Here is a 23,589-nt window from a genome sequence, read left to right on the forward strand (position 1 = left end):
TTATATTTTTCCTCTCCTCCATCTCCCTCTAGCTTTCCCCCACCTCCTTGTCTCCTCTCTTTCTGCATTTTTATGTGTGTGCATGTAGTGTGAGAGCCCGCGTGTCTCCTAAGATTACCCTCCGCTATCCCCGCAATCAAACAACAAATGACAACATCATTGCTCAGGCCTTTCAAAATACGACACAAAAAGTGTGTTGTAGCTACATTAACTTGCAACAACCCCCTAATAGACCCTTGTGGGTTTTGTATCTCTCCGCCTCTCTCTCCTCTCTTCTCTCTGCTAGGCTGTCACATATCCACCCCCCTCACAGTGCGAGCCTCCGAGCCTCGGTGGAGATCAGGAGCTCCCTGTCGGAGGTGCTTTGTCACGTAGCCCAGGGAGCGTGGAACTCACCCAGAGCTGTTGAACAAACACAAGCACAGGGGCTGTCAATAGCAGCTCCGCAAACTAATTGCCTGTCAAATGAACCACCCTCGTTAAGCTGCCCTCACACACGCACGCACACACACACACACACGTGCATGCACTGTGACATGCACACACACCCCCACACACACACAGAGCCGATTTGATTCAAAGAGTAGTGATACCTTGTTAGAAGAAAAGACACACGAGTGGCACTTCTCTGTTTGCCGTCTTGTTTCTGCAATCGTTACCGGCGTGTGTAGTGCAGTCACCGTGAGATTGCCATTTTGTTATTATTAAGGGGAACACAGCATTGTATAGAGTAGCTGATGTAATCTAAACACATCCCACACGCCCTACAGTATATCAGCTGGCGTAATATTTCAGTTTTTAAAACCACTCATTAGATGGTAGCAGAGCTCCATACGCCAAATGTTATTGTTTTTGTGTTTGTTTTGCTTTTTTTTTCCTGTAGTCATTAGGCAGTAGCAGTGGAGTGCCCAGCGCCTTGTCTGGGTGCCTGTAACAGTGCTGTCGGATTGACACAGCTGGGGAGAGCAGCTTGAGGCTGCACGCTCAGGAATACACAGGGGTGTTCAAAGCCCCTCTCTGAATCCTGATCAGAGCGCTGCCCCGGCCAACTGATGGCCTATTAAATATACATGCGCAGAGGTCAGAGCTGGAGGTCCCGGCTTCCTCCCAGCCATGTGCACTTAAGCGGAAGGGCTGGGCAACAATAAAACCTCCTCTCGCTCCAGCGAGCTCTCCCCTGACACCCTCACCTCCAGTGTGTACGTCAAGTACAGTGCTCACCTAGTGCTATATTACAACTGCCTTTGTGAAAAGGCCAAATGATGCATTTTTTACATGGTTATTATATATTTATATTCAATAACACCAAGGACCACTCTTGCGTCTGTCTGTCTCCCATCTTTTTCTATTGTCACTGATAAATAGCCTTGCTTGATACAAGCGCACACAGAGTTTGAAGCGAGTCCACGTCCCTCGTCACTGTAGTTTACCAGAGATTGAAACAAGAAGGTAGAGGGAAGAGCCCCATAATGGCCAGTCATGATTAACATATTCAGAGTGACACTCTCTCTGTGTTCGTTCGTTAAGCCCGGTCTGTCTGACTAATGAAGTGGAGCGGCAGTTTATCAATTAACCCAGCGCTGAGCCGTTTGTGCTGGGGATAGCGCTCGCGCTGGGTGTCACGGTGATCCAGTTTGGTGCCCTTTAACCTCTGCGAGTGTCCAACAAGGCAGGGCTGTGTGACAATGACAGCAAGACACACAAGTCCACGACTGGAGATCCACTAAACAGGATTTGTGCCCGCTGCTCGCCGGCACAGTGCAGAGAAAAGGGTGTGGATTGATTGGGTAATGGGATCATGAAAAAAGATCTCCACAAACTAACATTGGGGGTTTTCAGCATTCTCAGACTTCGCATAGATCATAGCAAACAACTTAGTGCTGTCTCTATTAAAACAAGCCCTCCCCTGCCATTATCTTTCCCCCCACTGCTCCTTCCTCCATTTCACATTGTTTGTGTTCATTAAGACATGGGCGACCTGCCTTATCCACACATCAGACCTAGCTCTCAAGAGTAATTGCGATGGTCTCACAGAGGATAATGTGGTTTAAACTCAGTATAGCCTGTCTATTAGGAGAGACATGATGGCAACCACAAATAATAAAGAACTATTTATTCCTCTCTCTGTGACGCTAACTAGGTAACATATCAAGCCAGCACCGCTAAGGGTCTCTCTTACTGTCAGATATGGCACCCTTCATCCATTCCCAATGGCCCTTCCCTCGACATCTCTGCTCTTCATTTTCTACATGAGCTTGGTCATAAATGCACACACACCTCATATATATTTGATAGTTAATATTTATATTCGCTTGGGAAGTGCACTTTACATGTGGTAACATACGATTACCTGCAATTCTTATAGCAAAGAAACAAAATCGATATGGATATATAATTCATGACGGAGGGGCTATCAGTTTTTATGGCTCTCTATCCAGGCTCATTAAAGTTTTATCGTAATTGACTGCAAGCAAGAGTTTTTAAGGCATGTTTCTCCCTCACTTTCTACCTTTAATAATTAAGTAAAGTTTAATTGGTTGTATTTTGAAGCACCTAGTGGATGATAGGAGTCTCCCAAATTCAGAACCATGAATTATAGAGTGATATGTTATGCATTAACCTGTCAGTTTGTTCATTTGTTAAGGCAGAAAAGTACGGTCCCAACCCCCCAAATCACATCCAGAAATCGAATAACTGGCCGGGCCCTTCAAAAAATTCCTTTTCATGTCTTTCATTGCTGTGTTAATGTAGTGACATGACGCTGTCACTCAGAACGCTCCCATCAACCGCCAGGCCCGAATCGACTCCGCTGATTGGTGGTCAACTTGTTCTCTTGAAGGGAGATTGACAGACGGAAAATTGCACTCTCAGATTTCACCCTTCATTCGTTGCAGTTGTTCTTCCACTCGTCAACTCTCCGCCGTGCCCGAGACAGACAGAGGCTTTATCCATTAGCTGCCGGCTTGGCGGGTGGGTGGGCAGATTGAGGCGGGATGGAGGAGGAGATGGGGGTAGGAAGACAATCCTACATTTGAGCACTCTGAGGGAAAATCAATCATGTCATCATAAGTGAGAAGTATGGATGAATTTCATCAGCTGGTTCCTGTCCTGTTCACGCCGCTGGCTTTCTGACTGGCCTGTTCCTCTGATTGGCATACTCAATGACCCTTAAATCCGAGAAGGGAGAAGATTTTGAAAACACTTTAATAAGAGAAATCGGACAGTAGTTTCAGGGTCACAGTTTCCCACTTTTCCTGCTGCTACACTGTAGGAAACCTCAAGTGGTTTCTCTTGACAAAGTGGTAATAGATTTACCATGTGATTTTGTGCCAAACCACCATTAGGCAGTTTTGTAAGAAAATGTTTCTCAACTATTTTCCGTCCACAGCAGATATGATGAAGTGTTATAAAGGGCAGCGGCACTCTGCCACTGAAAATTTATTTTATAATCCCCCCCCCCCCCCATCATCTCACAAGGTCACCGATGAGCACTAAAAGCATCATAGGTATAGGGTGTGAAGCAATCAAAAATGGATGAAAGTGAAGACATGGAAATCACAGATGAGAAATTGACAGCCGTTTACAGCCTTGTTGTTGACGTGAGTGACGGAGTGAGCGAGAAGGCGAGAGGGAACGAGTGAGAAGGAGAGGGAAGAGGCAGAGTTAAAGTGGTGATAAATTTAATGGAAAAATCAAATACAAAACAAATTCATTCCTCTAAACTTGATGCTTCAGTCGTTCTTTTCTTGGCCCGTGCTAAGCCTTAGAATAAACTGTCACTCCTTATCGATCGCATCTGAATTGTTACCGAGATTTCTGAAAAGTAGTCTTGACACACACCCCGCGAATAGTAATCTTGGGAGATGAGAACATCCAGACTGAACAGCTAACACCCCTGACTTAAAATAAAAGAGGCTTTTCTTTTCTCCCTTTTTCAAATCCAAGCTAATACACTTTGGTGAATTACAAATTCAGTGATAAATACGTTGCGGTGAAAGATGTGCCCTTGTTGGATTTTATTGTCTTTGCTGGTAACTGTGAATGAAGGGTGGGAGGAGGGAGGGAGGGAAGGAAGGGAGGCAGGGGGGGCACTATTTTGTCTTGGGGAATGTTTATAAACAGCAACTGAGCATGAAATGTTTGTACACGATTTGTTTGCCATTTGTGATGGAGATGACATGATCAAGAAATCAATTCACTTCACATTTGATTTCCAGCGAGCGGCTAAATGACTGCTGTCGACAGCACCCACTGAAATTCATGTATCATGGTATGGCTCATTATATTCCGATGGTGTATTAATTATGGCTATAGATAGAGAGCTCTGCTGTGAGTGGTAGCCTAGCTGCTGTGTGCCAGAGGGAGCTAGCCTGAGGAGGAAAGCTCTGCTTGTATCCACTCATCCCTCAGCTGACAGGCCTGCTCCAGGAGAAAAGGATTTCTCCGGATTGAGTGCCATTTTCTCTTCTTTAACAAGGAAATTAGTGTGTAAAGGAGATCTGTCAGGATAAAGTGCAGCTTGACTGCTGCCGCCCTCCCCTCCTCTCTGTCTTTCTTTCCCGCCCTTCCCTCCCTTCCCCATCCTCTAACTCTCTCTCTCCGCCTCTCTTTCGCCTTCTCTCCCTCTTTCTGCTTCTCCCCTTCCTCTCCTTTTCTTTCCCCTTCTCCCCCACTCAATGGCTCCCTCAGGGGATCTTCCTTGAGCATTAGCAGAACACATCCAATGTCCCAGCTACATGATTTCATGATATGATTTGTACCGGGGATTTGCAATAATCCGCAAATAAAGTTGAAAGTGAATGACTCTCAATAAGAGACGCAGACAAGCAAAACCAAACCTTTTAAGATTTTCTTTATCTTTAATGGCATGAAAAATGAATTTGTTTTGCATTAGATCACAACAATTTAGCAATGGCCTGAGTATGTTGTTTTGTCTTTGGCTTTTATGATCATGATTAATTCCTGCACAGGAACCTCAATGATATACATAATGCATCATTCGCTCATTTAAATGTTCAGTTCCTCTGCAGTTGCAGAGAGCTTGGTAGCTCATTACACATTACCCATGTGTGCCTGGGAGTTGCAGTGTGCCAGCTACTCACTTGTAGTCAAAGATACTGTATCTGCTGCTTTAGCAGGATGTCACGAATTGACTGTGCGATTAAACGCATGTGTCATCTCCACCACTCCGGCTTCATTCCGCTCATGTTAGTCCCTTTATTTTGTCTCAACATTAGCGAGAGCTAACTTTTCACCTCGAGTAGATAGACAGGGATGAGCCCCACTGGCACATTTTAATAAGTCTGCTTCAAAGGTGTAGGGTAAGATGAAAAAAATCAAAACATCCTGGGTTAATTTGAAATGTACTCTGCATCTGTGATGGGAAACAGCCTCACAGGTAAGTAAGGGAGACAATTAGGGAATATCCGTAAGTGCAGGAGCTGCATACTAAAAAACGCAAATCACTATTTCCCCATCTGGCCCCTACTGTGCCGAGAACTGCAGCTGAGGTCCGATTTCACCCGTCAATCACGGCAGCCTCGCTGTGGGGTGTGTGTCCTGGTGAGAGAGCCTACCCCCAAGTCATTAGCACACACAGTCAAACTGTACTGAGAACTGCCCTGCACCGCTCTGCTCTGCACCGCGGTTTAAATATCCCCAGCCTGTGACAGGATCAGTTTAGCGATCTGTAGGATTGATCTCCTCTTTAAAGTTTTGCCTGAGGCGACTCTAATTGGGAACGAGGCTGCCTCCCACTCCCCTCACTCCCTTAACTGTCAGTCTTGGCTTTGTTTACTGAGGACATGCCCAAACCTATTTACTCAATAATGAGGAGACGTGGTGGGGATGCTGCTGATCACATTGAGGCCCCCAGCGGGACTTCTGCATGCTGGGAAGGGCGGGAACATCATATTAGACTTTTTGAGCTGAGTGAAAGTTAGCCTACGCCGTCGCCATAATGTAGTGATATTTTTCCTCCTTGTTTTCTCATATGGCTCTCATTCCTTGATTTTCAGAGCACTTGTCCACCTCAGGGAATTTATTGTTTTTTCTCTGTCATACCATGCAGTTAGCGAAAATAGAACGGCATTTAAAAGACAAAGCACGTAAAGTAGTGCCATTTTACACTTGTGAAATGCCCTCCATATGTTTTCTGCCATTTAGAAAGAATTAAAGCAGCCTGAAAGCCCACTCCAAACATGTGAGGTATCGCCATTGCCTTGTTGTGGAGTGGACTATTCATGACTGGAGTGCTTTGGCCTATTGGGCCATTTCCTTGTCTCTTATAGTGAATTCCTCAGATTCTCACTCTCATTTAGGTTGTTTTCATTTGCGCTGACTGACAAAGCCTTTGGTGTGGATGGCGAGGCAATAGAGTCCATTGATGCCCATTGGGATTATGAATGATGAAGTGGAGAAGCTGCCGCTATCAGAGGGACACAACACTGCTCTTAATAGAAAAGCATTTAGAAAGGCAGCGGGGAGGAGGTGGTGGTGCTGGGGGCTTTCTGACACTCGACTGATAAGAGGCAGCTCTTCAGAGGTGGTAGTGTGTACAATGAAACACGCTGATGGGGGATACAATGACACACATGTTGCGTCTGACAGGCGGTGATTTAGACGTGGGGTAAAAAAAAAAAAAGAGAGAGCGAAAAACCTGGACCACACAACAGACGGTTTCGTGACGCGATAGCCTCGATACAGAATTTTCTTGTTAGGCTGCCTGTGCATGTTTCTACTTATTGGTTTGATTTGCGGGAAAATGCGTTGTCATTACTCATATCCGGCTCTGACAGATTGAAGAGGGACAGGGAACGGGAGAGAGAGGAGTCAGTAGTGTAGTGGCACAGGAGTGAAAGAGAGATATGCAGAAAGGGAGAGCTGTCAGTTTGAGGAATGAGTCTGATAAGAGGAAGGGACTCGGCAGATGGGCAGAAGAAACCGGCAGCACACTTCTCAATTAAACATGAAAATACCAAAAGCAGGCAGCGACGGAGACGAGAAAGTTAAATAAACACAGCACCGTGCTGTGATTACAAGCTCAAAACACCACCACCTTTGCCACTTTTCGTTTGAAGTTCCTGCTACTCCGAGGAACTCGTTAAAACCTCTGTTTTAACAAATGATAGATTTCTTTCTTTTCTTTTGTTTTCGGCTGAGTTGATCCATGCAGAGTCACATTCTTTGGGAAGTTGCGTGCCCACCAGGAAATCTTGATGCGGATATAATTGAGCTATTCATCCATTCACTCTGTCCTTTGTTATCAAAATTAATATTTTTTCTAATAACTGTTGTCCATCATTTTTACATGCCACCCCCCTCCGCCGCCCCACGTACACCCTGCTGTGAACTACAGGGAGTATCTTAAATACTTCTGTAGGCAGTGTCCCTGACATTAATAACAATGAGCTTGGCATAACCACAGTGCATTCTTAGGGAAGATTCACAGTTTGACATTCAGCCCAGATGCTATCGCGGAGCCTCAGTGTTTAAGACCGCAGAGAAGACAGACATCTGTCACTTGTTACCTTTGAAGTGAATAAGAGAGGGACGCGGAAAAACACAGTGGACAAAAGGCCATTCTGACCACAGACCCTCAGTGTTTACAAACGGAAAGAGAGAGTGACAGGAGAAACTCAAGATGAATGGATCACTGCTGTTGATCTCTCCTCCTCATTCCATGTGCTAAGTTATTCCGTGGCTGCTACCCCGGTGGGGGGTGCAGGGAAACAGGAAGTTGAGAGAGGCAGGCAGAACGCCTCAAGGACTCTGGAGGAGCAGAGCACTGCAGCCTGCATGGGAACAAAACTCCCTAACAACTTACTGTACACTTCTCTAACCGGAGGTACCAAACATTACAAATGTGAACATAATCCACATTTTAATGAGTGGATGACGCTATATTAAGGCAATATTTGCAATAGTGTTGATTTGTCGTGTTGAAATAACAGGATCTATTGCATTAGCTGTTATTTGCGTGGAGTGTGGATTAAGAAGAAGAGTAAAGAAGTGTATTTTGATATAATTATTAGAACAATGGCTGTATTCATTTATCTTCCGTCATGTCTCCTCAGACCTGTTTCTATTTCAGGTTGCACGTCAAGTGAGAGCAGCTATATCTGGCTGGCAATTAAGCTGGTCCTGCCTCCCCTTGATGCTTGATTAGTCCGATTGATGGAGGAGGCCATATGTGGCGGTGTCAAAACTTGGCAGCCAAGCTCCATCCTCTCAAATGAGAGGCAGGCAATAAAGAGGCAGGCTGCCCAGAGTGGGTGCACGTATGCGAGGCCTGCAGCGCCATGATTTGGGCCCCCTGATATGTAGCATTTTCTCTGGGGGTCTTCGGGGCACTGACCGCTCCAGCCAAGTTCTCGTCGGGGCAGAGGTGGCCACCGGCTAGGGGTGTCACTGTACTGAGCCCTCTGGGGCACAAGCTCCAGGCAAGGCGTGGGGGTGTGCGTGTGTGTGTATGTGTGTGTGTGGGGGGGGTGGAGTGGTAGATGGGGGGGTTGGGAGGTTTAGAAAGCTGAAAGATATGGCCCCCTTCCCAATCTCGCTCGGAGACAACAAAAAGGGAATGCTTGAGAAGGGGAAGCAGCGGGAGGAGAGCATAAAGACAAAGGCGCGGGCAAGGTCAGTCTAGCTAATGGGCCTGAGCCGTAGGCTGCCTGGGGCTAGGCACACTTCTGTTCTCTCTCACACACTGGGCCTTCAAAGACCCTTCAGTCCACCCCTCTCCTTCTCTCCTCTCTTCCTCCATCTCTTCCACTCCTCTTTTGCTCTTTTCCTCACTTCCACTGGTGACACTTCCTTCCCTTCAAAAGCGTCTGCACAGGTGCCTTTAAAAACAAACCTCGCGCCAAACATCTCCCAAACACCCGCATCCGCCCGCCGCATCAACGATTGCGATGTTAACGAATGACATTTCTCCAAACGTTCTTCCAGAGAAGATGTTTTTTGTTCTTAAGCTAAAGAGGAGGCGGGATTCTTCAGGTTTATCTTCCGCCACCGACCGTCATTAGGTCCAAGGTGGGTCCCTGGAAGTGCTAAGAGGAAGTGTTGGAAATGAGGAGGAGGTGGAGTGTTGTTGTCAGGTTGGCTGGCTGGCGTTGCTTGGCTCCACTCGAGGGCTCCTTTAATGTGCAGCGGAGTAGAATAAGTGAGTGGCTGTGGGCACCAGCTGAGCTCACTCTCGTCTTCGCCTGGTAGCTGAGGGGTGAGCCGCTGCCACCTGACACTGGGCACACGGCTCAGGGCTCCTCTTGGCAACGTGGCACAGCACACATGTCCCCTCATTTGGATGGAGATTCAGACACAACACACAAAAGCTTTACCCCCCCCCGTTCTCCTCCTCCTCCTCCTCCTCCTCCCTTCCCTCCCTCACTCGCTCAGTCTCTCTTCTCCCCTCCTGTTTTTTCTCCCCTTCCTTTAGTTTTTGACGGCATCATAATAATCTGGGTATCTTCTTGATCATGCCCCATGTTTTTTTTTTTCTTTTCTTCCTCATCTTCTCGGAGACGAGTTTGAAATTGCCTGCGTCAGGACTTTGCTAATTAAAGTCATACTTTCAAAAATGCCATAATAACTGTTAATTAGCTTGATGCTATTTTCAGCATAATTTGCTAATTAGTGGAAAACCTGTACAGCGTTTCTCTCTAATTACAGTATGGCTCCGCACGGCGCATCTGTGCCTTGACTCCAAATGATACCATTACAAAGTCCCGTATTACGCATTCTCTCAAAACAGTTAATTGCCTCCACAGATAGTGAGATACTTCAGTCAGCTGATTTTTATGGTAATAAATGGACAGGCACAGACACAAACCTCCCTGGTTCATATTTATGAAATATGAAAAAGGAAAACAACCTCTTTATGAGATGCACAGAGTTAGTTTGGAATATAATCTGGTTGGCTCTGTGATGATTTTGTGTGCTCATGCGTTGAGTTGCTGAGACTTTTAATGAAGTTTGATTTATTCTATGTTATAACCTTGTGAACGAGTAAGCCATAACAGTGTAATTAAAGCCAAAGGTGGAGGCAGCAGCAACCTCGACCTTATGAAAAGGTAAAGGCAGAGCTCGGATGGATTGTGCCTTCAGAGGAGGTTGCCATGTAAATACAAGTAGCAACATAATGTGGCCGTGCCACAGCTTATTACTGGGAATGTAACTACCTTGTCGCCCGGCCAGTTATTTTCATGTAGTCTAGCAAGGGGAGAGAATTATGGACATGACCACAGGTTGACCCTGATACATGTGTATACTCGACACAAATTATGACTCATTAAGTGTGGTGAGGAGCGTGATTGGCATGACCTCTGACCTCGGGACGTCAGCTGTGCCCATCCTCCGCTTTGCCCTGCTTTTGACAGCCACCAGTCTGACAGGGCTAGCATCGGCGCTGGCTAATTAATGCACCACTTCAGAGACCCTTTCATTTATGGCTTCTGAAAGGCATTATTAAATTAATTAAACCACCAAGAGTTAGTCATTATGAAATCAGGAGGTTTACATGGATGACAGCGTTTATGAATTAAACATCCCCAAAGTTCCTCGCAGGAGATACCCCGAGCTGCGTGCGGGTACCTAGCACGACAGATGTTTGCCCCCCCTCCCCTTCCTCAAGCTAACCTGTATTGCAAGCGATTTAGGTCTCATTTGGGGGTTTGAAAACTGAAAGCAGGAGAGAAAGAGGTTCAGGATAGCTAATGAGCAGAGAAAGAGAGGGGAAAAGGAGGTCACTAGCTCTGTTCATCTGTAGACAGTACAGATGGTTCTGTTTTATACAATGCAACAATGGCGTACATCAATTTGTTGATCGCTAATAGATAGCTACTCTCAGATGAATTGCAGACTGGGATCAGTTGTCTGTGGGTTTTAGCTGAGAACTCTGCATTTATAGCCTCGAAACATTTAGAGAAGCTGTGTGCTGTTTTTAACTCATCATGTGATGTGAAAACTACAAATGGTTCACGAGATAAATCCCATAAACTTGGGCTTAGCTGGAGAGCAGAGGGCAGAGATGAGTAGCTCACTCAGGAGCCTTGACGATAGACTCCTTTTCATCTGTGGACTGAGATTCACAGATTATCTCAAGAGGCTCTCTATCTCTGTCCTCGTCTCTATTTCTCTTTTTCTGTTTCTCCACCCTCCCTTTCTCGCCCCTCGATTCAGGAAGTTTGCCAGCTACTGTCTTTGTTTACAATGCCAAGGGAAAATGTCAGAGCCGTTGAGAAAAATATCCTTAGAATCTTTTTTTTCATCTTCTTAATCTAACAGTTTACTGAACTTGATAAGTGTCCTATCAACATGCTAATCAAATTACTTCGGAACCAAAATTGACAGTTTTCATTAATTATACAAGATTATTCTAATTGCAATTCAAATTTATTCATTCCGAACAGAAGGTATTCAGTAATATTTTACAAAATTTGCATATTAAATGGAGGGAGTTGTGCATTATGCATGGTAATGTATGCAGAGTTTCTTATTTTTAACTTCATGGCCATATGTGGTGTCGTTGTAGGAGCAGGTGAAAAGTCTAAGTGTGTTTAATTTGCTTGACAAACATTCGGCTGGAGCTTGTCAAGGGGAGTATTGTGAATGCCAATCTTTATTCCCTCTTTATTGATTACCCCAAACTCTAAACATCTGGAGGTAAATGGCACTGAGAGAGATGAACTGAATCATGGGATTAGTACCTTCAATGACTGAATCACTATCAATTACTTCAATAGCATAATTCAAGTGTACTGCATAAAAGCTACAGTACCTTGGTTTGAGCCAGGATTAATATTGCAATTTAACGTAACAATGGAAGCATGGGAATGATATGGATGGCGTCCAACTTTTTCACATTGATGTCGTAAAGCTAATGCCGTTATCTAAATACGAATGTATTTAATTCCTAATTTAGGCTTTGTTTGTAAAATGAAAAGGCTGAACGCATTAGGCACATGTTTTAAAAGGTAATGGATTCTGTGAGTAAAACAACCTTATTTATTCACTGAGACGCAAAACCCCCAATTTGCTCTTTGTTTTTATTTCCTAGAGCGGGCAGTGAAGTGCAAACAGCTTACTGGGAAGCTGTTTACTACTGTATATGACAAAGGGTGTGCGTGCATGCATGTGCACGTGCGTACGTGTGTGTGTGTGTGTGTGTGTGTGTGTGTGTGTTTATGGGGAGGGGGGGCCGCTCTTCCAGCTCCACAGGCAAGGTCTTGTGTTGTAATGTAAGCGTAATAATTATCAAACAGCATCAGGGGCTCTGGGTATGGGCTTTAACAGGGGGAGAGCATGTTTGATATGTAGAATCAGCCCATAGTGCATCCATAGAGGGTGACTAAATCGCACGGTTCATGGATCACATTAGTATTGCTCTGCATCCACACTCGCACTATAGGTGATTTCCATTTAGACACACATTTCCACATGAAGATAAATATGACTTGAATCGTAATTTCCCTGAAGTAAATATAATACAAATACAACATAATACAGTGTCAGGCCAGGCAGGCTAATAGATTACTAGCGTGTTTTCCATTTGTATGGTAAGTGGTGAACCTAGGTGGTGGTCTGGCGAGTAACAAATTGAATGTTTAATCCATCTCAGTGCAGATTGAGGGTATCAGAAAGATCGGTAGTCGTATGAGTTCTCCTGTGACTGGTAGTACGTTAGATATTTTTACTCTTCAGGGGTTTGAGGAATGTTGTTGGATTAACAAGAGGTGCAAAGTGGTAGATAAATGCAATTTCTTATCTTTTCTGGAGTTGTCTGTTATTTTTCAAATAGGCATTTGGATCTGACATGCAGTATTTCCAGTCACTCAGTGGTGTAATCCCTGATGTCGGATTACAATAACATTACCGCTGTTTTAGCTTTCGATATGCACGCAATATTTGATGACTTTTAAGGAAAGAGCAATATATTGTATTTTATGTTTTAATGCTGAATTATTAACTCGACTCGCTCTCGTCGGCTACATGTGTGCAAGTCCTCACACTCACTACGCTACGTTTTATTATTCTCTCTTATATGTTAGAGAGATAATTGTGGAGAAAGCATGACAAATGTGCAAAAGATATGCTTCCTTAATGTTACCAAACATTCTCCGAGTACATATTTAATTCTTTAATAAATGTTTGCTCTGGCATTTTGGAGGAGCGAGATTAGCGTCAACTGCACAGCATCTCATATAAAGTGTGACAAATTGATATTTCTATATAGCTTAATCTGTTTACTATGATGTTTATGCGAGAAATTATTACAAACTAATTAAAGAAATCACTTTGATATAATTAGTCAGATTTCAGGAAGCTCATTAGTAGTAATTTGCATGAAAAATAAGCCCTGTAGTGGTGCTTAGGCCCAGCTATTCGATCTGTGTTTTATCTGGTTACACATCAACCCCCATTGTTTGTTGTTTGAGGCCGTCTGAAGTGGCCCACAATATTTTCAGTCATTGCCCTGAGAAGCGGTGGGGTATCTTTTAACAAATTCCTCCCCTAAAGCAAGTCAACCTGTATGTGGAAGCAGACACACGCCTCTGTGTACATAAGGCAGGAGGAGTGAGCGGCAAAACACTGTCTATTTATCTGTCAGGTTCCTGACAAAGAACTGAGCTGACAAGTAAGGGTTTCCCTCAGCAGAGCAGGGGGGCTTTGTTCACCGTACTTACATGCCCAGTCTATGCCCAGAGACTCATGTTATTTGCAAATCATATTCTTTGAAAACTCACAAACGGGGCGAGACATGCCACGCTACGGGTTTGTCAGCTGCCTTCACAACAGCTAGCAATATCGCTAACAGTGTGCGGTTCGGTAAGGAAGCAGCTTTCTCTTAGCATTTGCCGCGCTGTCACTTTTTCCAACACATGCGATCTGTGTCTTCATGCTTGGGGTCTCTCCTCCCTCAGAGGGTTGCCATCTTCCCTTTGGACTGACAAATAAAACGCCCACACTCCCACTGAAATAAAACGAGGAGGAGAAAAAAAAAGAAGACTGGAATTACATCATTCTCTGCTGAAGCAGTTCTCCCAATAAATTGATGTATATGTATTATATTCACATAATTAGATAAAAGTAAGGATTTAAAATTAAAAAAAGTTCTTTTCAATGCACTGTATTTTTTCTCAGGATACCCCTGACTTTGGATGAGGGGTCCAGAACGCAGGTACAAAAACAAGACCTGTTTATTCTCTATACTCTTTTCCCACCATGGACGAAATCCTTCCCTAAACATCCGGACAGAGAGGCACTTGTGTGGCGCTGATGTCACAGACCTACCTGGCCTCCCTCTCACAAAAGCTAAGGTATCATTAGCTAGACCCACACAATGGCCATTCAACCAAGCCACTGCGCTCCTCAGGACTAGGGAACAATGTTATTTTTTGTCTCAGAATTATAAAGACAGAGTTTTGCAGGAAACCTGACAGACAAAACCCTTTAGAGGTAAATGCTCCAGGCGGCTTTTGGGTTTAATCTTTTCCCATTAGCATTTTGCCCCCCCCCCTTCCTCCCTCTTGCTCACACACAAAGACCATATTTACAGGGTCAAAAGTAAAGGCTCTGAGTCTCCAGAGACTGTTTTTTGTGTAGATCTTTACTATATATTGACAACACTTTTTGCTTTTATTTTTATTTTCTACAAATGGGGCTACTGAGTAGGAAAATCTTAAACAGGTATATTTATTTGTGTTGGTACACTTTTTTTTCACAACAGAATAATAAAAGAACAAATCTAACAGGCTCCTTCACCCTGAACCAAATATTGTGAGAAATCACACATGCAAGCACATTAAAAATTATTAACCCACAATGCAGGGCTTTATATAATATAATAGTTATATTGTCAACAATACAACAGCTATGCTAAGGGTTCATACTATGTGCTACCTTTGTGAGTGTGTGTTTGAGTGCATGTGTGCCTGCGTGTGTATGCGTGCACACGTTCACTTATACTTATGTGTGTGTGTGTGCGTGTGTGTGTGGGGGTGCGTGTGTGTGTATGTGTGTGTGACTCCATGTGTGTGATTCATTCCAGGGCAGTTTTAGTCCTTATAAAATATTCATTTTGGTTGTGCAGGGCCCTGTAATTGCCATCTCTCACCCTGAATTATTTATACCTCGCACAGACTGACAAAGCTTTGCCATACGGCCCCAGATGAATCAGAAAGCAGCCATCTCTGCTGCCAACAGCACTGGGCTTTCACACAAATATGGCAGCCACGTCTCTCTGCCTGGCCTCTCTTAATTTGACATTTTCTTTTTCCCCCTGCCTTTGTCCTAGGTGCACAGAAAGGTTACCTGTTAGCTTTAAGCACCGACCCGCTCTCTGTCTTTCTGTCTCTATCCCCCCTGCCTACATGACAGTCCACAGTGGGTGTTTTTTTTTCTTCTTCTGTGAACGCGTTAATGTGGTGGCGATGTCAGAGTGGCTGCCTCATGTTTTATGATGACTGACCAGTCCTGACAGCCACTTTAGATGTATGTATTATACATTAGTAATAATATGATGTAGAAATACACTCGTATACATTTGCGCATGCATGGACAGACAGCAAAAACACTGACTTACTGACCTATATATATCTAAAACACACACACACACACACACACACACACACACAAATAAGCCCCCACCGGCCTGCTGGATCCAGCATGGCTGTCAGTAAACGGTCAAAGCCCCCCTGCTGGCCTTGCCTGTACAGCTGCGTTCCTCTGCGCCCTGTCTGGATCTGATCACTCCAAGGTGCCATAGGAGAGAGACGGCACTGTATGGCTCCCATTGTAGACCGGGTCTGGGGCCTTCCAGAACCCCACGTCCAACACCCTAAATACTACTATTCACTCGGGCCGGCTACTCCAACATATGCTTATCTTCCATCTCACTAGTGCAGGGAGGTGCTGACTGGTATTTCCTCAAGGCCCCGAGCTCCAGTGCTGACCAGTAATCAAAGCACCACATTTCTCCTCCTGCGCAGAAATAACCTGGAGATACCTCAATGCCATCCAGCTGGTGAGCAGAGTAAATATTCCTGAGAACTGCATTGTTAATGCGCGCGATTATTTTTGTAATGTCAGCAACCTCATGACTGACATCGTTTCAGACTGTCATAGTCATTATCAGCGATCATCATCATACGGCTTTTATGGAGCCCGTGATGATTCAATAATATTTATGAATTCCAGTTTGGATGTAGATGTTGTCGGCTCTATGGCGGCAACCAGTGTTTGAGTCGTTTGTGCAATAGAGCTGCTCAAGACACAACAACGCAGAATTATTTATGTTTTGTGTCTTATTATATTGTGTTCAAAGTCCTGGTAGAGAAAAGGCGTATTCAGGGTAAAACAAAGAGCAGCGTGCAACAGTACACAGCCTCAGCAGTATCTTGATGTGAGGGGATGGGAGAGGCAGAGAGAGAGCTCGGGGCTAAACATGCAGTATGTGGCGGGCTGGAGCTTAAAGCTGCATAAAGCACACAGCCTTAGTCCACCGTTAGCAAGTGATGGATAGTTAGCAGGAGCTCCGAGTCTTCGTCTAATCTGTTACAGTAAACCTGCGCCAAAGCCTGAAGGGAATCAGCGGGTCTTGCTGGGAGTGGGTTTGACGTGAAACCATTTGTGAAGACGAGCGATTCTCTTAAGTAAGAAACTAACAGTGTCCGGAGAGAGAGAGAGAGAGAGAGGGAGAGAGGGACAGGAGGTGAGGAGAATGAGTGAGAGTACGAGAGAGAGAGGAGGAGGAAGAGGTACCATAATGAGTCCTGTAGCCATGGACTAAATGAAGAGGGATTGACAGAGTGAGGGATCCTCAAGTGAAATAATGTCAATGCCACTCTGCCCATTAGAGAGAAAGGGGGATGGTGGAGGAGAGGGTAAAGAGGGATGAATGGAGGGACACGGCTACATCTTAGGGTGCAGAGGAAGCACATAAATTATTTGTGACACCGCCGCAACACACACACCGCCAACAAAAATATGAAATATGAAACAACAAAATGAACTGACAATAGCGGCTGAGAAAATAAAGGAATAAAACCAAAAAAAGGCCTTGGATATACCCAATAAATTCTCAGAGACATGTAGTTGGGATATTTGATGTCGAACAATAATAATCACAGTGACATCTGCCTTGCTGCTCTCGGAGGAGATGGGCAGAGCTGGGGAGTGGAAGGGGTTAATCTCCCAAACCCAATAAGGTTGGATAGTGAGGCACTTGTTCCCTGATAAAGAAGTGATAGGATCTGTGGGTCTGGTCCCTCGGCGCTTGTACAGGGGTAGAGCAAATATTGTTAATGTGCTGTGGTTTACTTCAGCTAAGGCGAGAAAAACAGCTCCGCTTGACGAGAGAAGACAGCGGCGAGCCAGAATACGACAGAAATGGCCGCGCGGCGAGCCTCGGCCTCCCAGGGACTTAACTGGCACGTATATCCAAGACCACTCAGTTGCATAAATAAGTGCTCGGGAAGATTAAGATCTATAAGTGTCTCTATTTCTCGTTTTACCTGCTCGGCCTTGTCACAACAGGGATCTGAATGCAGTTCAGTGGAGTGCCTAATAACTGGAGCAGTAGGTAGGGAAGGCAGGAGGCTTGACATTAAGACCCTGGCGTTTTGGAAATCCGATACGCTATTGACCCGTGTACTACTATCTCAGCATAGAGATCTGGTGTCAGCAGATTGTAGTCTGGTGTTGGGAGCCGTTTCTTACAGGGCTCCTGTAACAGGGGCCCATTGAGTCTGGGAGGCAGCTGGGGCGTGATGGGCTGGAGCTGGGTGGTGATCGATACTCACCGCCCTGCAACGGATGACCTCACTGTCATGGCTGCCGGCTGTGGACACTGCATGCTAGTCATTAGTGCCGGGGCACCAATCAGGAGCTTAGAGTTGTCAATACCTGACTCTTACAGATACTGTGGCCATCTGTCAGCGTATTGTGTAACGGCCTAAGCAAATACAGGGAGGCTGTTGTTCTTGTACAATAAGAACAAGGTGTACTATCGAAGAAAAAAAAAAAACATACTCTCATGTATGTGATATAAGAAACGAGCAAGTGGAAATAATCCCAAACAGCTCAGACTTTCAATTTTTCACAAGTCATTAAAAATAATACAAATCTGTAAATGAACGGCTGAGAAAAATGAATGAAATTGACAGGAGGGCAAGCCTCCGCTGTCGATGGAGCCTTCTTAATAATACAACATTATCCTTATTTGCCCTCTTCACTCAAATCAAAGGGATGGACATTTATGCATGAGTGACATCAACCCTGCAATTAAGTTGGCCATTTAAATGAGAGAAGGCCTTCCTCACCTCGCCTGTTTGTTTTTTTCCCCTCTCTCTTCTTTTTTTTTCCCTATTCCCCTCTCTGTTTGATGATGGGAGAGGGTGAGCTAGAATTAGGGCGATGGGTCTTCCTTTGAGTGTCAGCCTAAAATGATCAGAGTAAAGATAAGAGGGTCTAGCAGCCCTCAAATCAGTCAAAGTGCCAAAGTCGGCCTTTTTCTCCTCAATTACCGGGTCTGTGAAGCCAGGGAGTGGAAGGCGCCGAGCCTGCTGCATTACTAAAGAGACAATCTATTTCCCCTTTGACCAGAGGGAGAGAAATCATTATGGCATGATTAGTAGCTTCGGCAGTGGGCGAGCATGGAGGTACTACAGGAGAATCGTATTAATTGCCTTAGACCAAGGCAGGAGCAGGATTGTTTTAACGTTGATTTGTGGACCTGTATGACTAGCTGTCGGAGATAAAAGCTGATGTCAGGTCTTAGTTATACTGGCAGACTTCGGGCATGCAGACAGAGAGGGTTGATGTCAAAATGAGCTTCCACGGCTGTGCTGGAAGTCTTTCTCTATATGCCTGTCGATGTCTTCCTCTTTGTCTTTCTTCACACTTCATAGTTTTCCTTTACGCCTCCCACTATCCCTCCCTGTACTCCCCCCTTCCCTCAGATGGACTACACCCCACCCCTTCCCGCACTCCCTTTCTCTCTCTCTCCTCCAACTGATAGCTGCCTTGGCCGATTATTTCATCCAGTGCGGTCCACTGAGAGCCTCCTCGCCCGGCTTTGGAAGAGCTTTAATTAGCCATGTTAATATCCCCTTCATTGGCCTTAATATCACTCAACACCTTCCTCCATCTCAGCGGCCACCAGGGTCCCCCTGTCCTGTCAGAACAGCTGATTATTGAGAAGGATAGCTTTAATCAAACCTAATTGCAGTTCATTCTTTCTCTCTATCCCCCTTTGCCCTCCATTGCCAACATCTAATGGCAGCGACGACTTGATATCCCATTAAAAAACAATTAAACAACCTCCTTTTGTCTCTGTGCGTGCCAAAACACCAGCACAAACTTCTGTAGATATTTAAGAAGTAAAAGAGAGAGAGAGGGGCCTTGTCTTAATTGCTCTCCTGTTCACCAAGGACCAATTTGCACTGTGCTCATGGAGAATCTTAACCAACTCAAATGTAATGGATGCTATAGCACTGCCACTGCTGTGGACTATGAAAATTAAGCTTATCTTTTTAGCAGAGAAATTGTGCTTAATTGCCTTCATAACAGTAAACATAAAGGAGCTACTTTATGATAGCGTGGGCACTCAGTTCCTTGTGTTTATTGTTTCTTAACTTTTGGCTTCGCTGTAGTAGAAACAGTGTGTAAAAGCATTAAAGTATCCAAGAAAAGAGACAAGACTAACTCTGAAAGTAATGTGTTTCTTTTATGAAGTCAATGCATTGCCTGGGAAATGTATTCTATCTCTTGCTCTGACATAAATTGTCTACCAACGGGCGATGCATGTACACACACACACACATGCGCGACTAGATGTGCGCGCATGCACCCACAAACACACACTTTGGCCTTACCCAATCTGTATGAGAGGCGACAGACAAATAAAAGTCGTATTTCAGGTCTGCTTTCCGCAGATGTCTGCTGCTCTACATTATGACTCTTTGGGGAAATAAAAACAGGGTCAGGGAATTAGAGTACATAATGGTCATTTTGATGATCAGCCAACAGATGCAACCCGAAAACACAGTGAACACAATCAAGCGAAATGCACTAATGACAAGTCAGGTTTTTTATGGCCTCACCACACGCCGACAGGCAATCAGCATTCTGGCATGGGTTAAAACGTCTTTTATTGATGTCCGAGCCAAAGCTCCTTGGATGTGGAGTGAAAATATTTTCTCACCTCTCCTCTCCCTCCTGGGCCCTCGGTGAAGCACAAGGTATAGGAGTCTATCGAAGAACGCTTCTAAATGACCAGTGCATGTGTTAATGTGGCCAGGGTTAGAAGGGTCATTTCAGACTCTGATTTATGGCCTGGCCAGGATCCCACTGGGCGAACGAGAAGTCTTAAGTGTTGTGAAAGCGTCCTCACAGGCCACACAAGCCACTGTATTTAGCTGAATGAAATGGCCGTGCAATCTATGGTGCAATCTATGGTAATCCAATGAGCCGCTGTGATTCTGTGAGCCAAGGTAGTGTTACAATGGAAACCACAGTATTGCATATAGTAATGCTAGTGCAATGTGATGAAAAATAAATATCATAGCACGGTGTTTATAATGAATCGGGGAAAGCAAAAGCACAATCAGTCATGATTCTGTGGGGAGAATTTGCAAAAACAAGTCAATTTCATTGTTTATTCTGTGTGGTTGTGTAAGATTTTACACAATGGGCTGCATATGAGACAATTTTTCTTATTGGCCTTGTTAATCTTGCTCTTTTTTAACTGTTTTGTGTCGATGGGGCCACATCTGATATTCAGCTCTCAATACAAGGCTTTATCAACAAATTCCGCGCAAACCGAGAGAAAGTGGGAGACGAAGGCAGCTTACAAACTAACCAAGCCCAGATCTCACTCAGACGTGACATTTGTTCAGAGACGATTAGCCAGGTTGTAATTTGTGGCATAATTGCCTCACCCACCCACAAGTGCATGGGTGTGTGTCTGCGTTATGCTTGTGTGTCTGTGTGTGTGGCATACGGTGGTCCCAGGAGTGTCCGCCTAATTGCCTGACAGGACTATAAGTTTTGTGGCGCGCTCTCACCTTGTTAGGTCCTTTATCCCTGATGCTCTTCAAACAAGACCTGGTCACAGGTGGGCCTCATTTGCTTCCCTATTGAACAGGAGAACTTTAATTGCACAGGGGGTGTCCTGGGATTAAAGAGGTGGGTGGAATATCAAGTGACTTCCTGTATGTTAGTGGCAGATGGGTGTTGGGAAAGACCCATGAACTCAGGTGAGGCGAATAAGATGACAAAGAGACTGATGCTCCTGATGTTGAGAGGCCGATAAATACAGCAACTTTCTCGAGTAGTTGTGACATCACGTTTGTTTCTGACTGACTGGATGAGTGAATCAGACGTGGGCTTGTTTGATAATTCTCGCTTAAATATTCCAACAACTTTGTCACTTTGTAATTTAGCTTTAAAGGTATAATAATCGAAATGTTTCGCTTTTGTTTTGTGCTCTCTTTCAGATTCTTCCTAAAGTTCTTTCTCAAGTGCAATCAGAACTGTCTGAAGAATGCAGGGAATCCACGAGACATGCGCAGATTCCAGGTGAATCTATTTCACATATAAGCTCTGTCCATTTCTGTCTCTGTCTCTCGCTGTCTGTCTCTCTTTTTGCAGACACACGCAGGTGTGCAAACGCGCAACTTGCACTAAGTCACATCGATACACATTCACATCTGAATTGAATTCTATTATTGGCACTGAAGGAGGCAAAACCCAGGCAAAGAGAGAGTGAAGGATCCTGTGTCCTGTGCGCTCTGGACAGAATATTTATTAGGGAATACCATCTGACACAAATAAGGATATAGGATTTAAGAGTGTCATCAATTGTGTTCCTGACAGCTTTCTGAGCCCCAGCGCAGAGGGGAGGACGATCCAACCACATGTAACAACAGTGTTAACTCAGGATCTGTCTGGCAGCGGAAACGCATACCTTCTTATACACACATATGCGCAAGCACGCACACACGCGGACACACACGCATATGGATGTATTCCCATACATGCTAGGAGTGCATATATTTGCTTTCCCTACATCCCTCTCTCATTCTCACACACATATGCATACACTTAAACTCACGCATATATGCAATGAAAAGCATTTTGAGCCATCTGAAAACCATCATTACTGCGGGCTGACAAAATGCTGCGATTTACACTAAAAGGACATGACCATTGAGCACTTTTACAGCTTCTTTAACCCTCTCACTTCTAATGTGTCAGGTAGTTGAGCCTTGAAATTATCCACCCCCCTCGCTGATCCATTTATCCAACCATCCATCCATCCCGCTCAGGCATTTTCACCACGAGCAGCCCACTAGGTCAAGGTGAGAGAGTGAGAGTTTAGTGTGATTTGTCCTATCAGGATTGCGACAAACTGCAGGAGGGCGTCTGTCACTGACAGCACTGTTCTGTGATAGACACACAAGCCAGCATCCTCCAGGAGGAAGCCCAGACATGAAACAGGCAAGACAGGGTGTCCCCTCCTGATGTCACCACCATCAGACCTCCCCTGCCTCCTCAAATCTTCCCTCAGGGTGAATGTGGACTGATGCATGACAGCCACCAAGGGCTTTCACCTCTCACTCCTGTGTGTCAAAAGGAATGCAAGAAAGAAGAAAGTTTTGGCATCGCTCTTTTTGCAAAAACTCAAAGATTCTGGATTTTTTGTTTTTGATCTTTTTTTTTTTTTTTTTGCTGATGAGCATCCCTTGTCATCAGTCCAACAGTTAGTATGCCATTTTTCCCTAAATAGATTTCCCAGATGCTCCACCATAGGTGTTTCTCTGGCCAAAGTTGTGTATTCTGCATGCCTTCCACTCCACTTATTACCCCCAAAAACCAGCTGGAGGCCAGAGAGGGCCCAATCCATCATCCTCGGCTTGGCCCAGCTCTGAACCTGCTCACAAGAATGGAGCTCTTTCACTTCCCCTTCTCTCCCCTCCTCCCCTTACACCCCCACCCTTCCCAAACCAACCAAAAAAAGCGCCCCCCTAAATTCCACTGCTACACCGAGGTCACTCACCGGCGAAGCAAACCTGAGAGGGGCTCTCTGTTTCCGGCTCAGAAACACTTTGGCCATTCACATGCGGCTCACTGTTTGGAGATGTGGTAGCCAAAAAAACAACAACAAAAATAAGCATTATGAAATATGGAGTGTGGCTTGGAATCCGATCCTAGTAAAATGTTTGTTGAGTGATGGGATGGAGTACGGTTCAGTTGCTAATGACTCCAGTAATATTTTAAAAGGGAGGCCTTCCATCCTCAAATAGATGGACAAGCTGATCAATAATTCTGAGCTTCGGCTATGATGACAGTTGGTAGAGTGGGTAAACGGAAATGGTATTTTAGTGATTGAAAAGTCAATTAGCTGTACACAAATGCAAGACACTAAAAAGCAAAAACAAAATGGCTGAGAAGCAGGGTAACTGTAATGTGATATGTGCAAAGAGAGCAACCACTTCAAGAGGTTTGACAGTGGTGATCGATAACACGCAGGCATGTACCTGGACACAGCAGAACTCCACGTATCCCCTGTAACCTCGAACATTGGTGTGAATG

At 44.8% G+C, this 23,589-nt stretch overlaps 1 protein-coding gene across 8 annotated transcripts in view; it reads left to right on the top strand.

Moving 5' to 3' along the window:
* LOC121613489 (transcription factor COE3) overlaps nucleotides 1–23,589 on the top strand; it is a 65,985-nt gene that overhangs the window by 18,265 nt on the left and 24,131 nt on the right. For all 8 annotated transcript variants that reach the window (XM_041946872.1, XM_041946877.1, XM_041946873.1 and 5 more), the window contains exon 7: nucleotides 21,492–21,573. In XM_041946872.1, the coding sequence (XP_041802806.1) occupies nucleotides 21,492–21,573 (82 nt within the window). The remainder of the gene's footprint in view (nucleotides 1–21,491; nucleotides 21,574–23,589) is intronic.

Source organism: Chelmon rostratus, chromosome 11 (assembly GCF_017976325.1).
Source record: "Chelmon rostratus isolate fCheRos1 chromosome 11, fCheRos1.pri, whole genome shotgun sequence".
Lineage (NCBI taxonomy): Eukaryota > Metazoa > Chordata > Actinopteri > Chaetodontiformes > Chaetodontidae > Chelmon > Chelmon rostratus.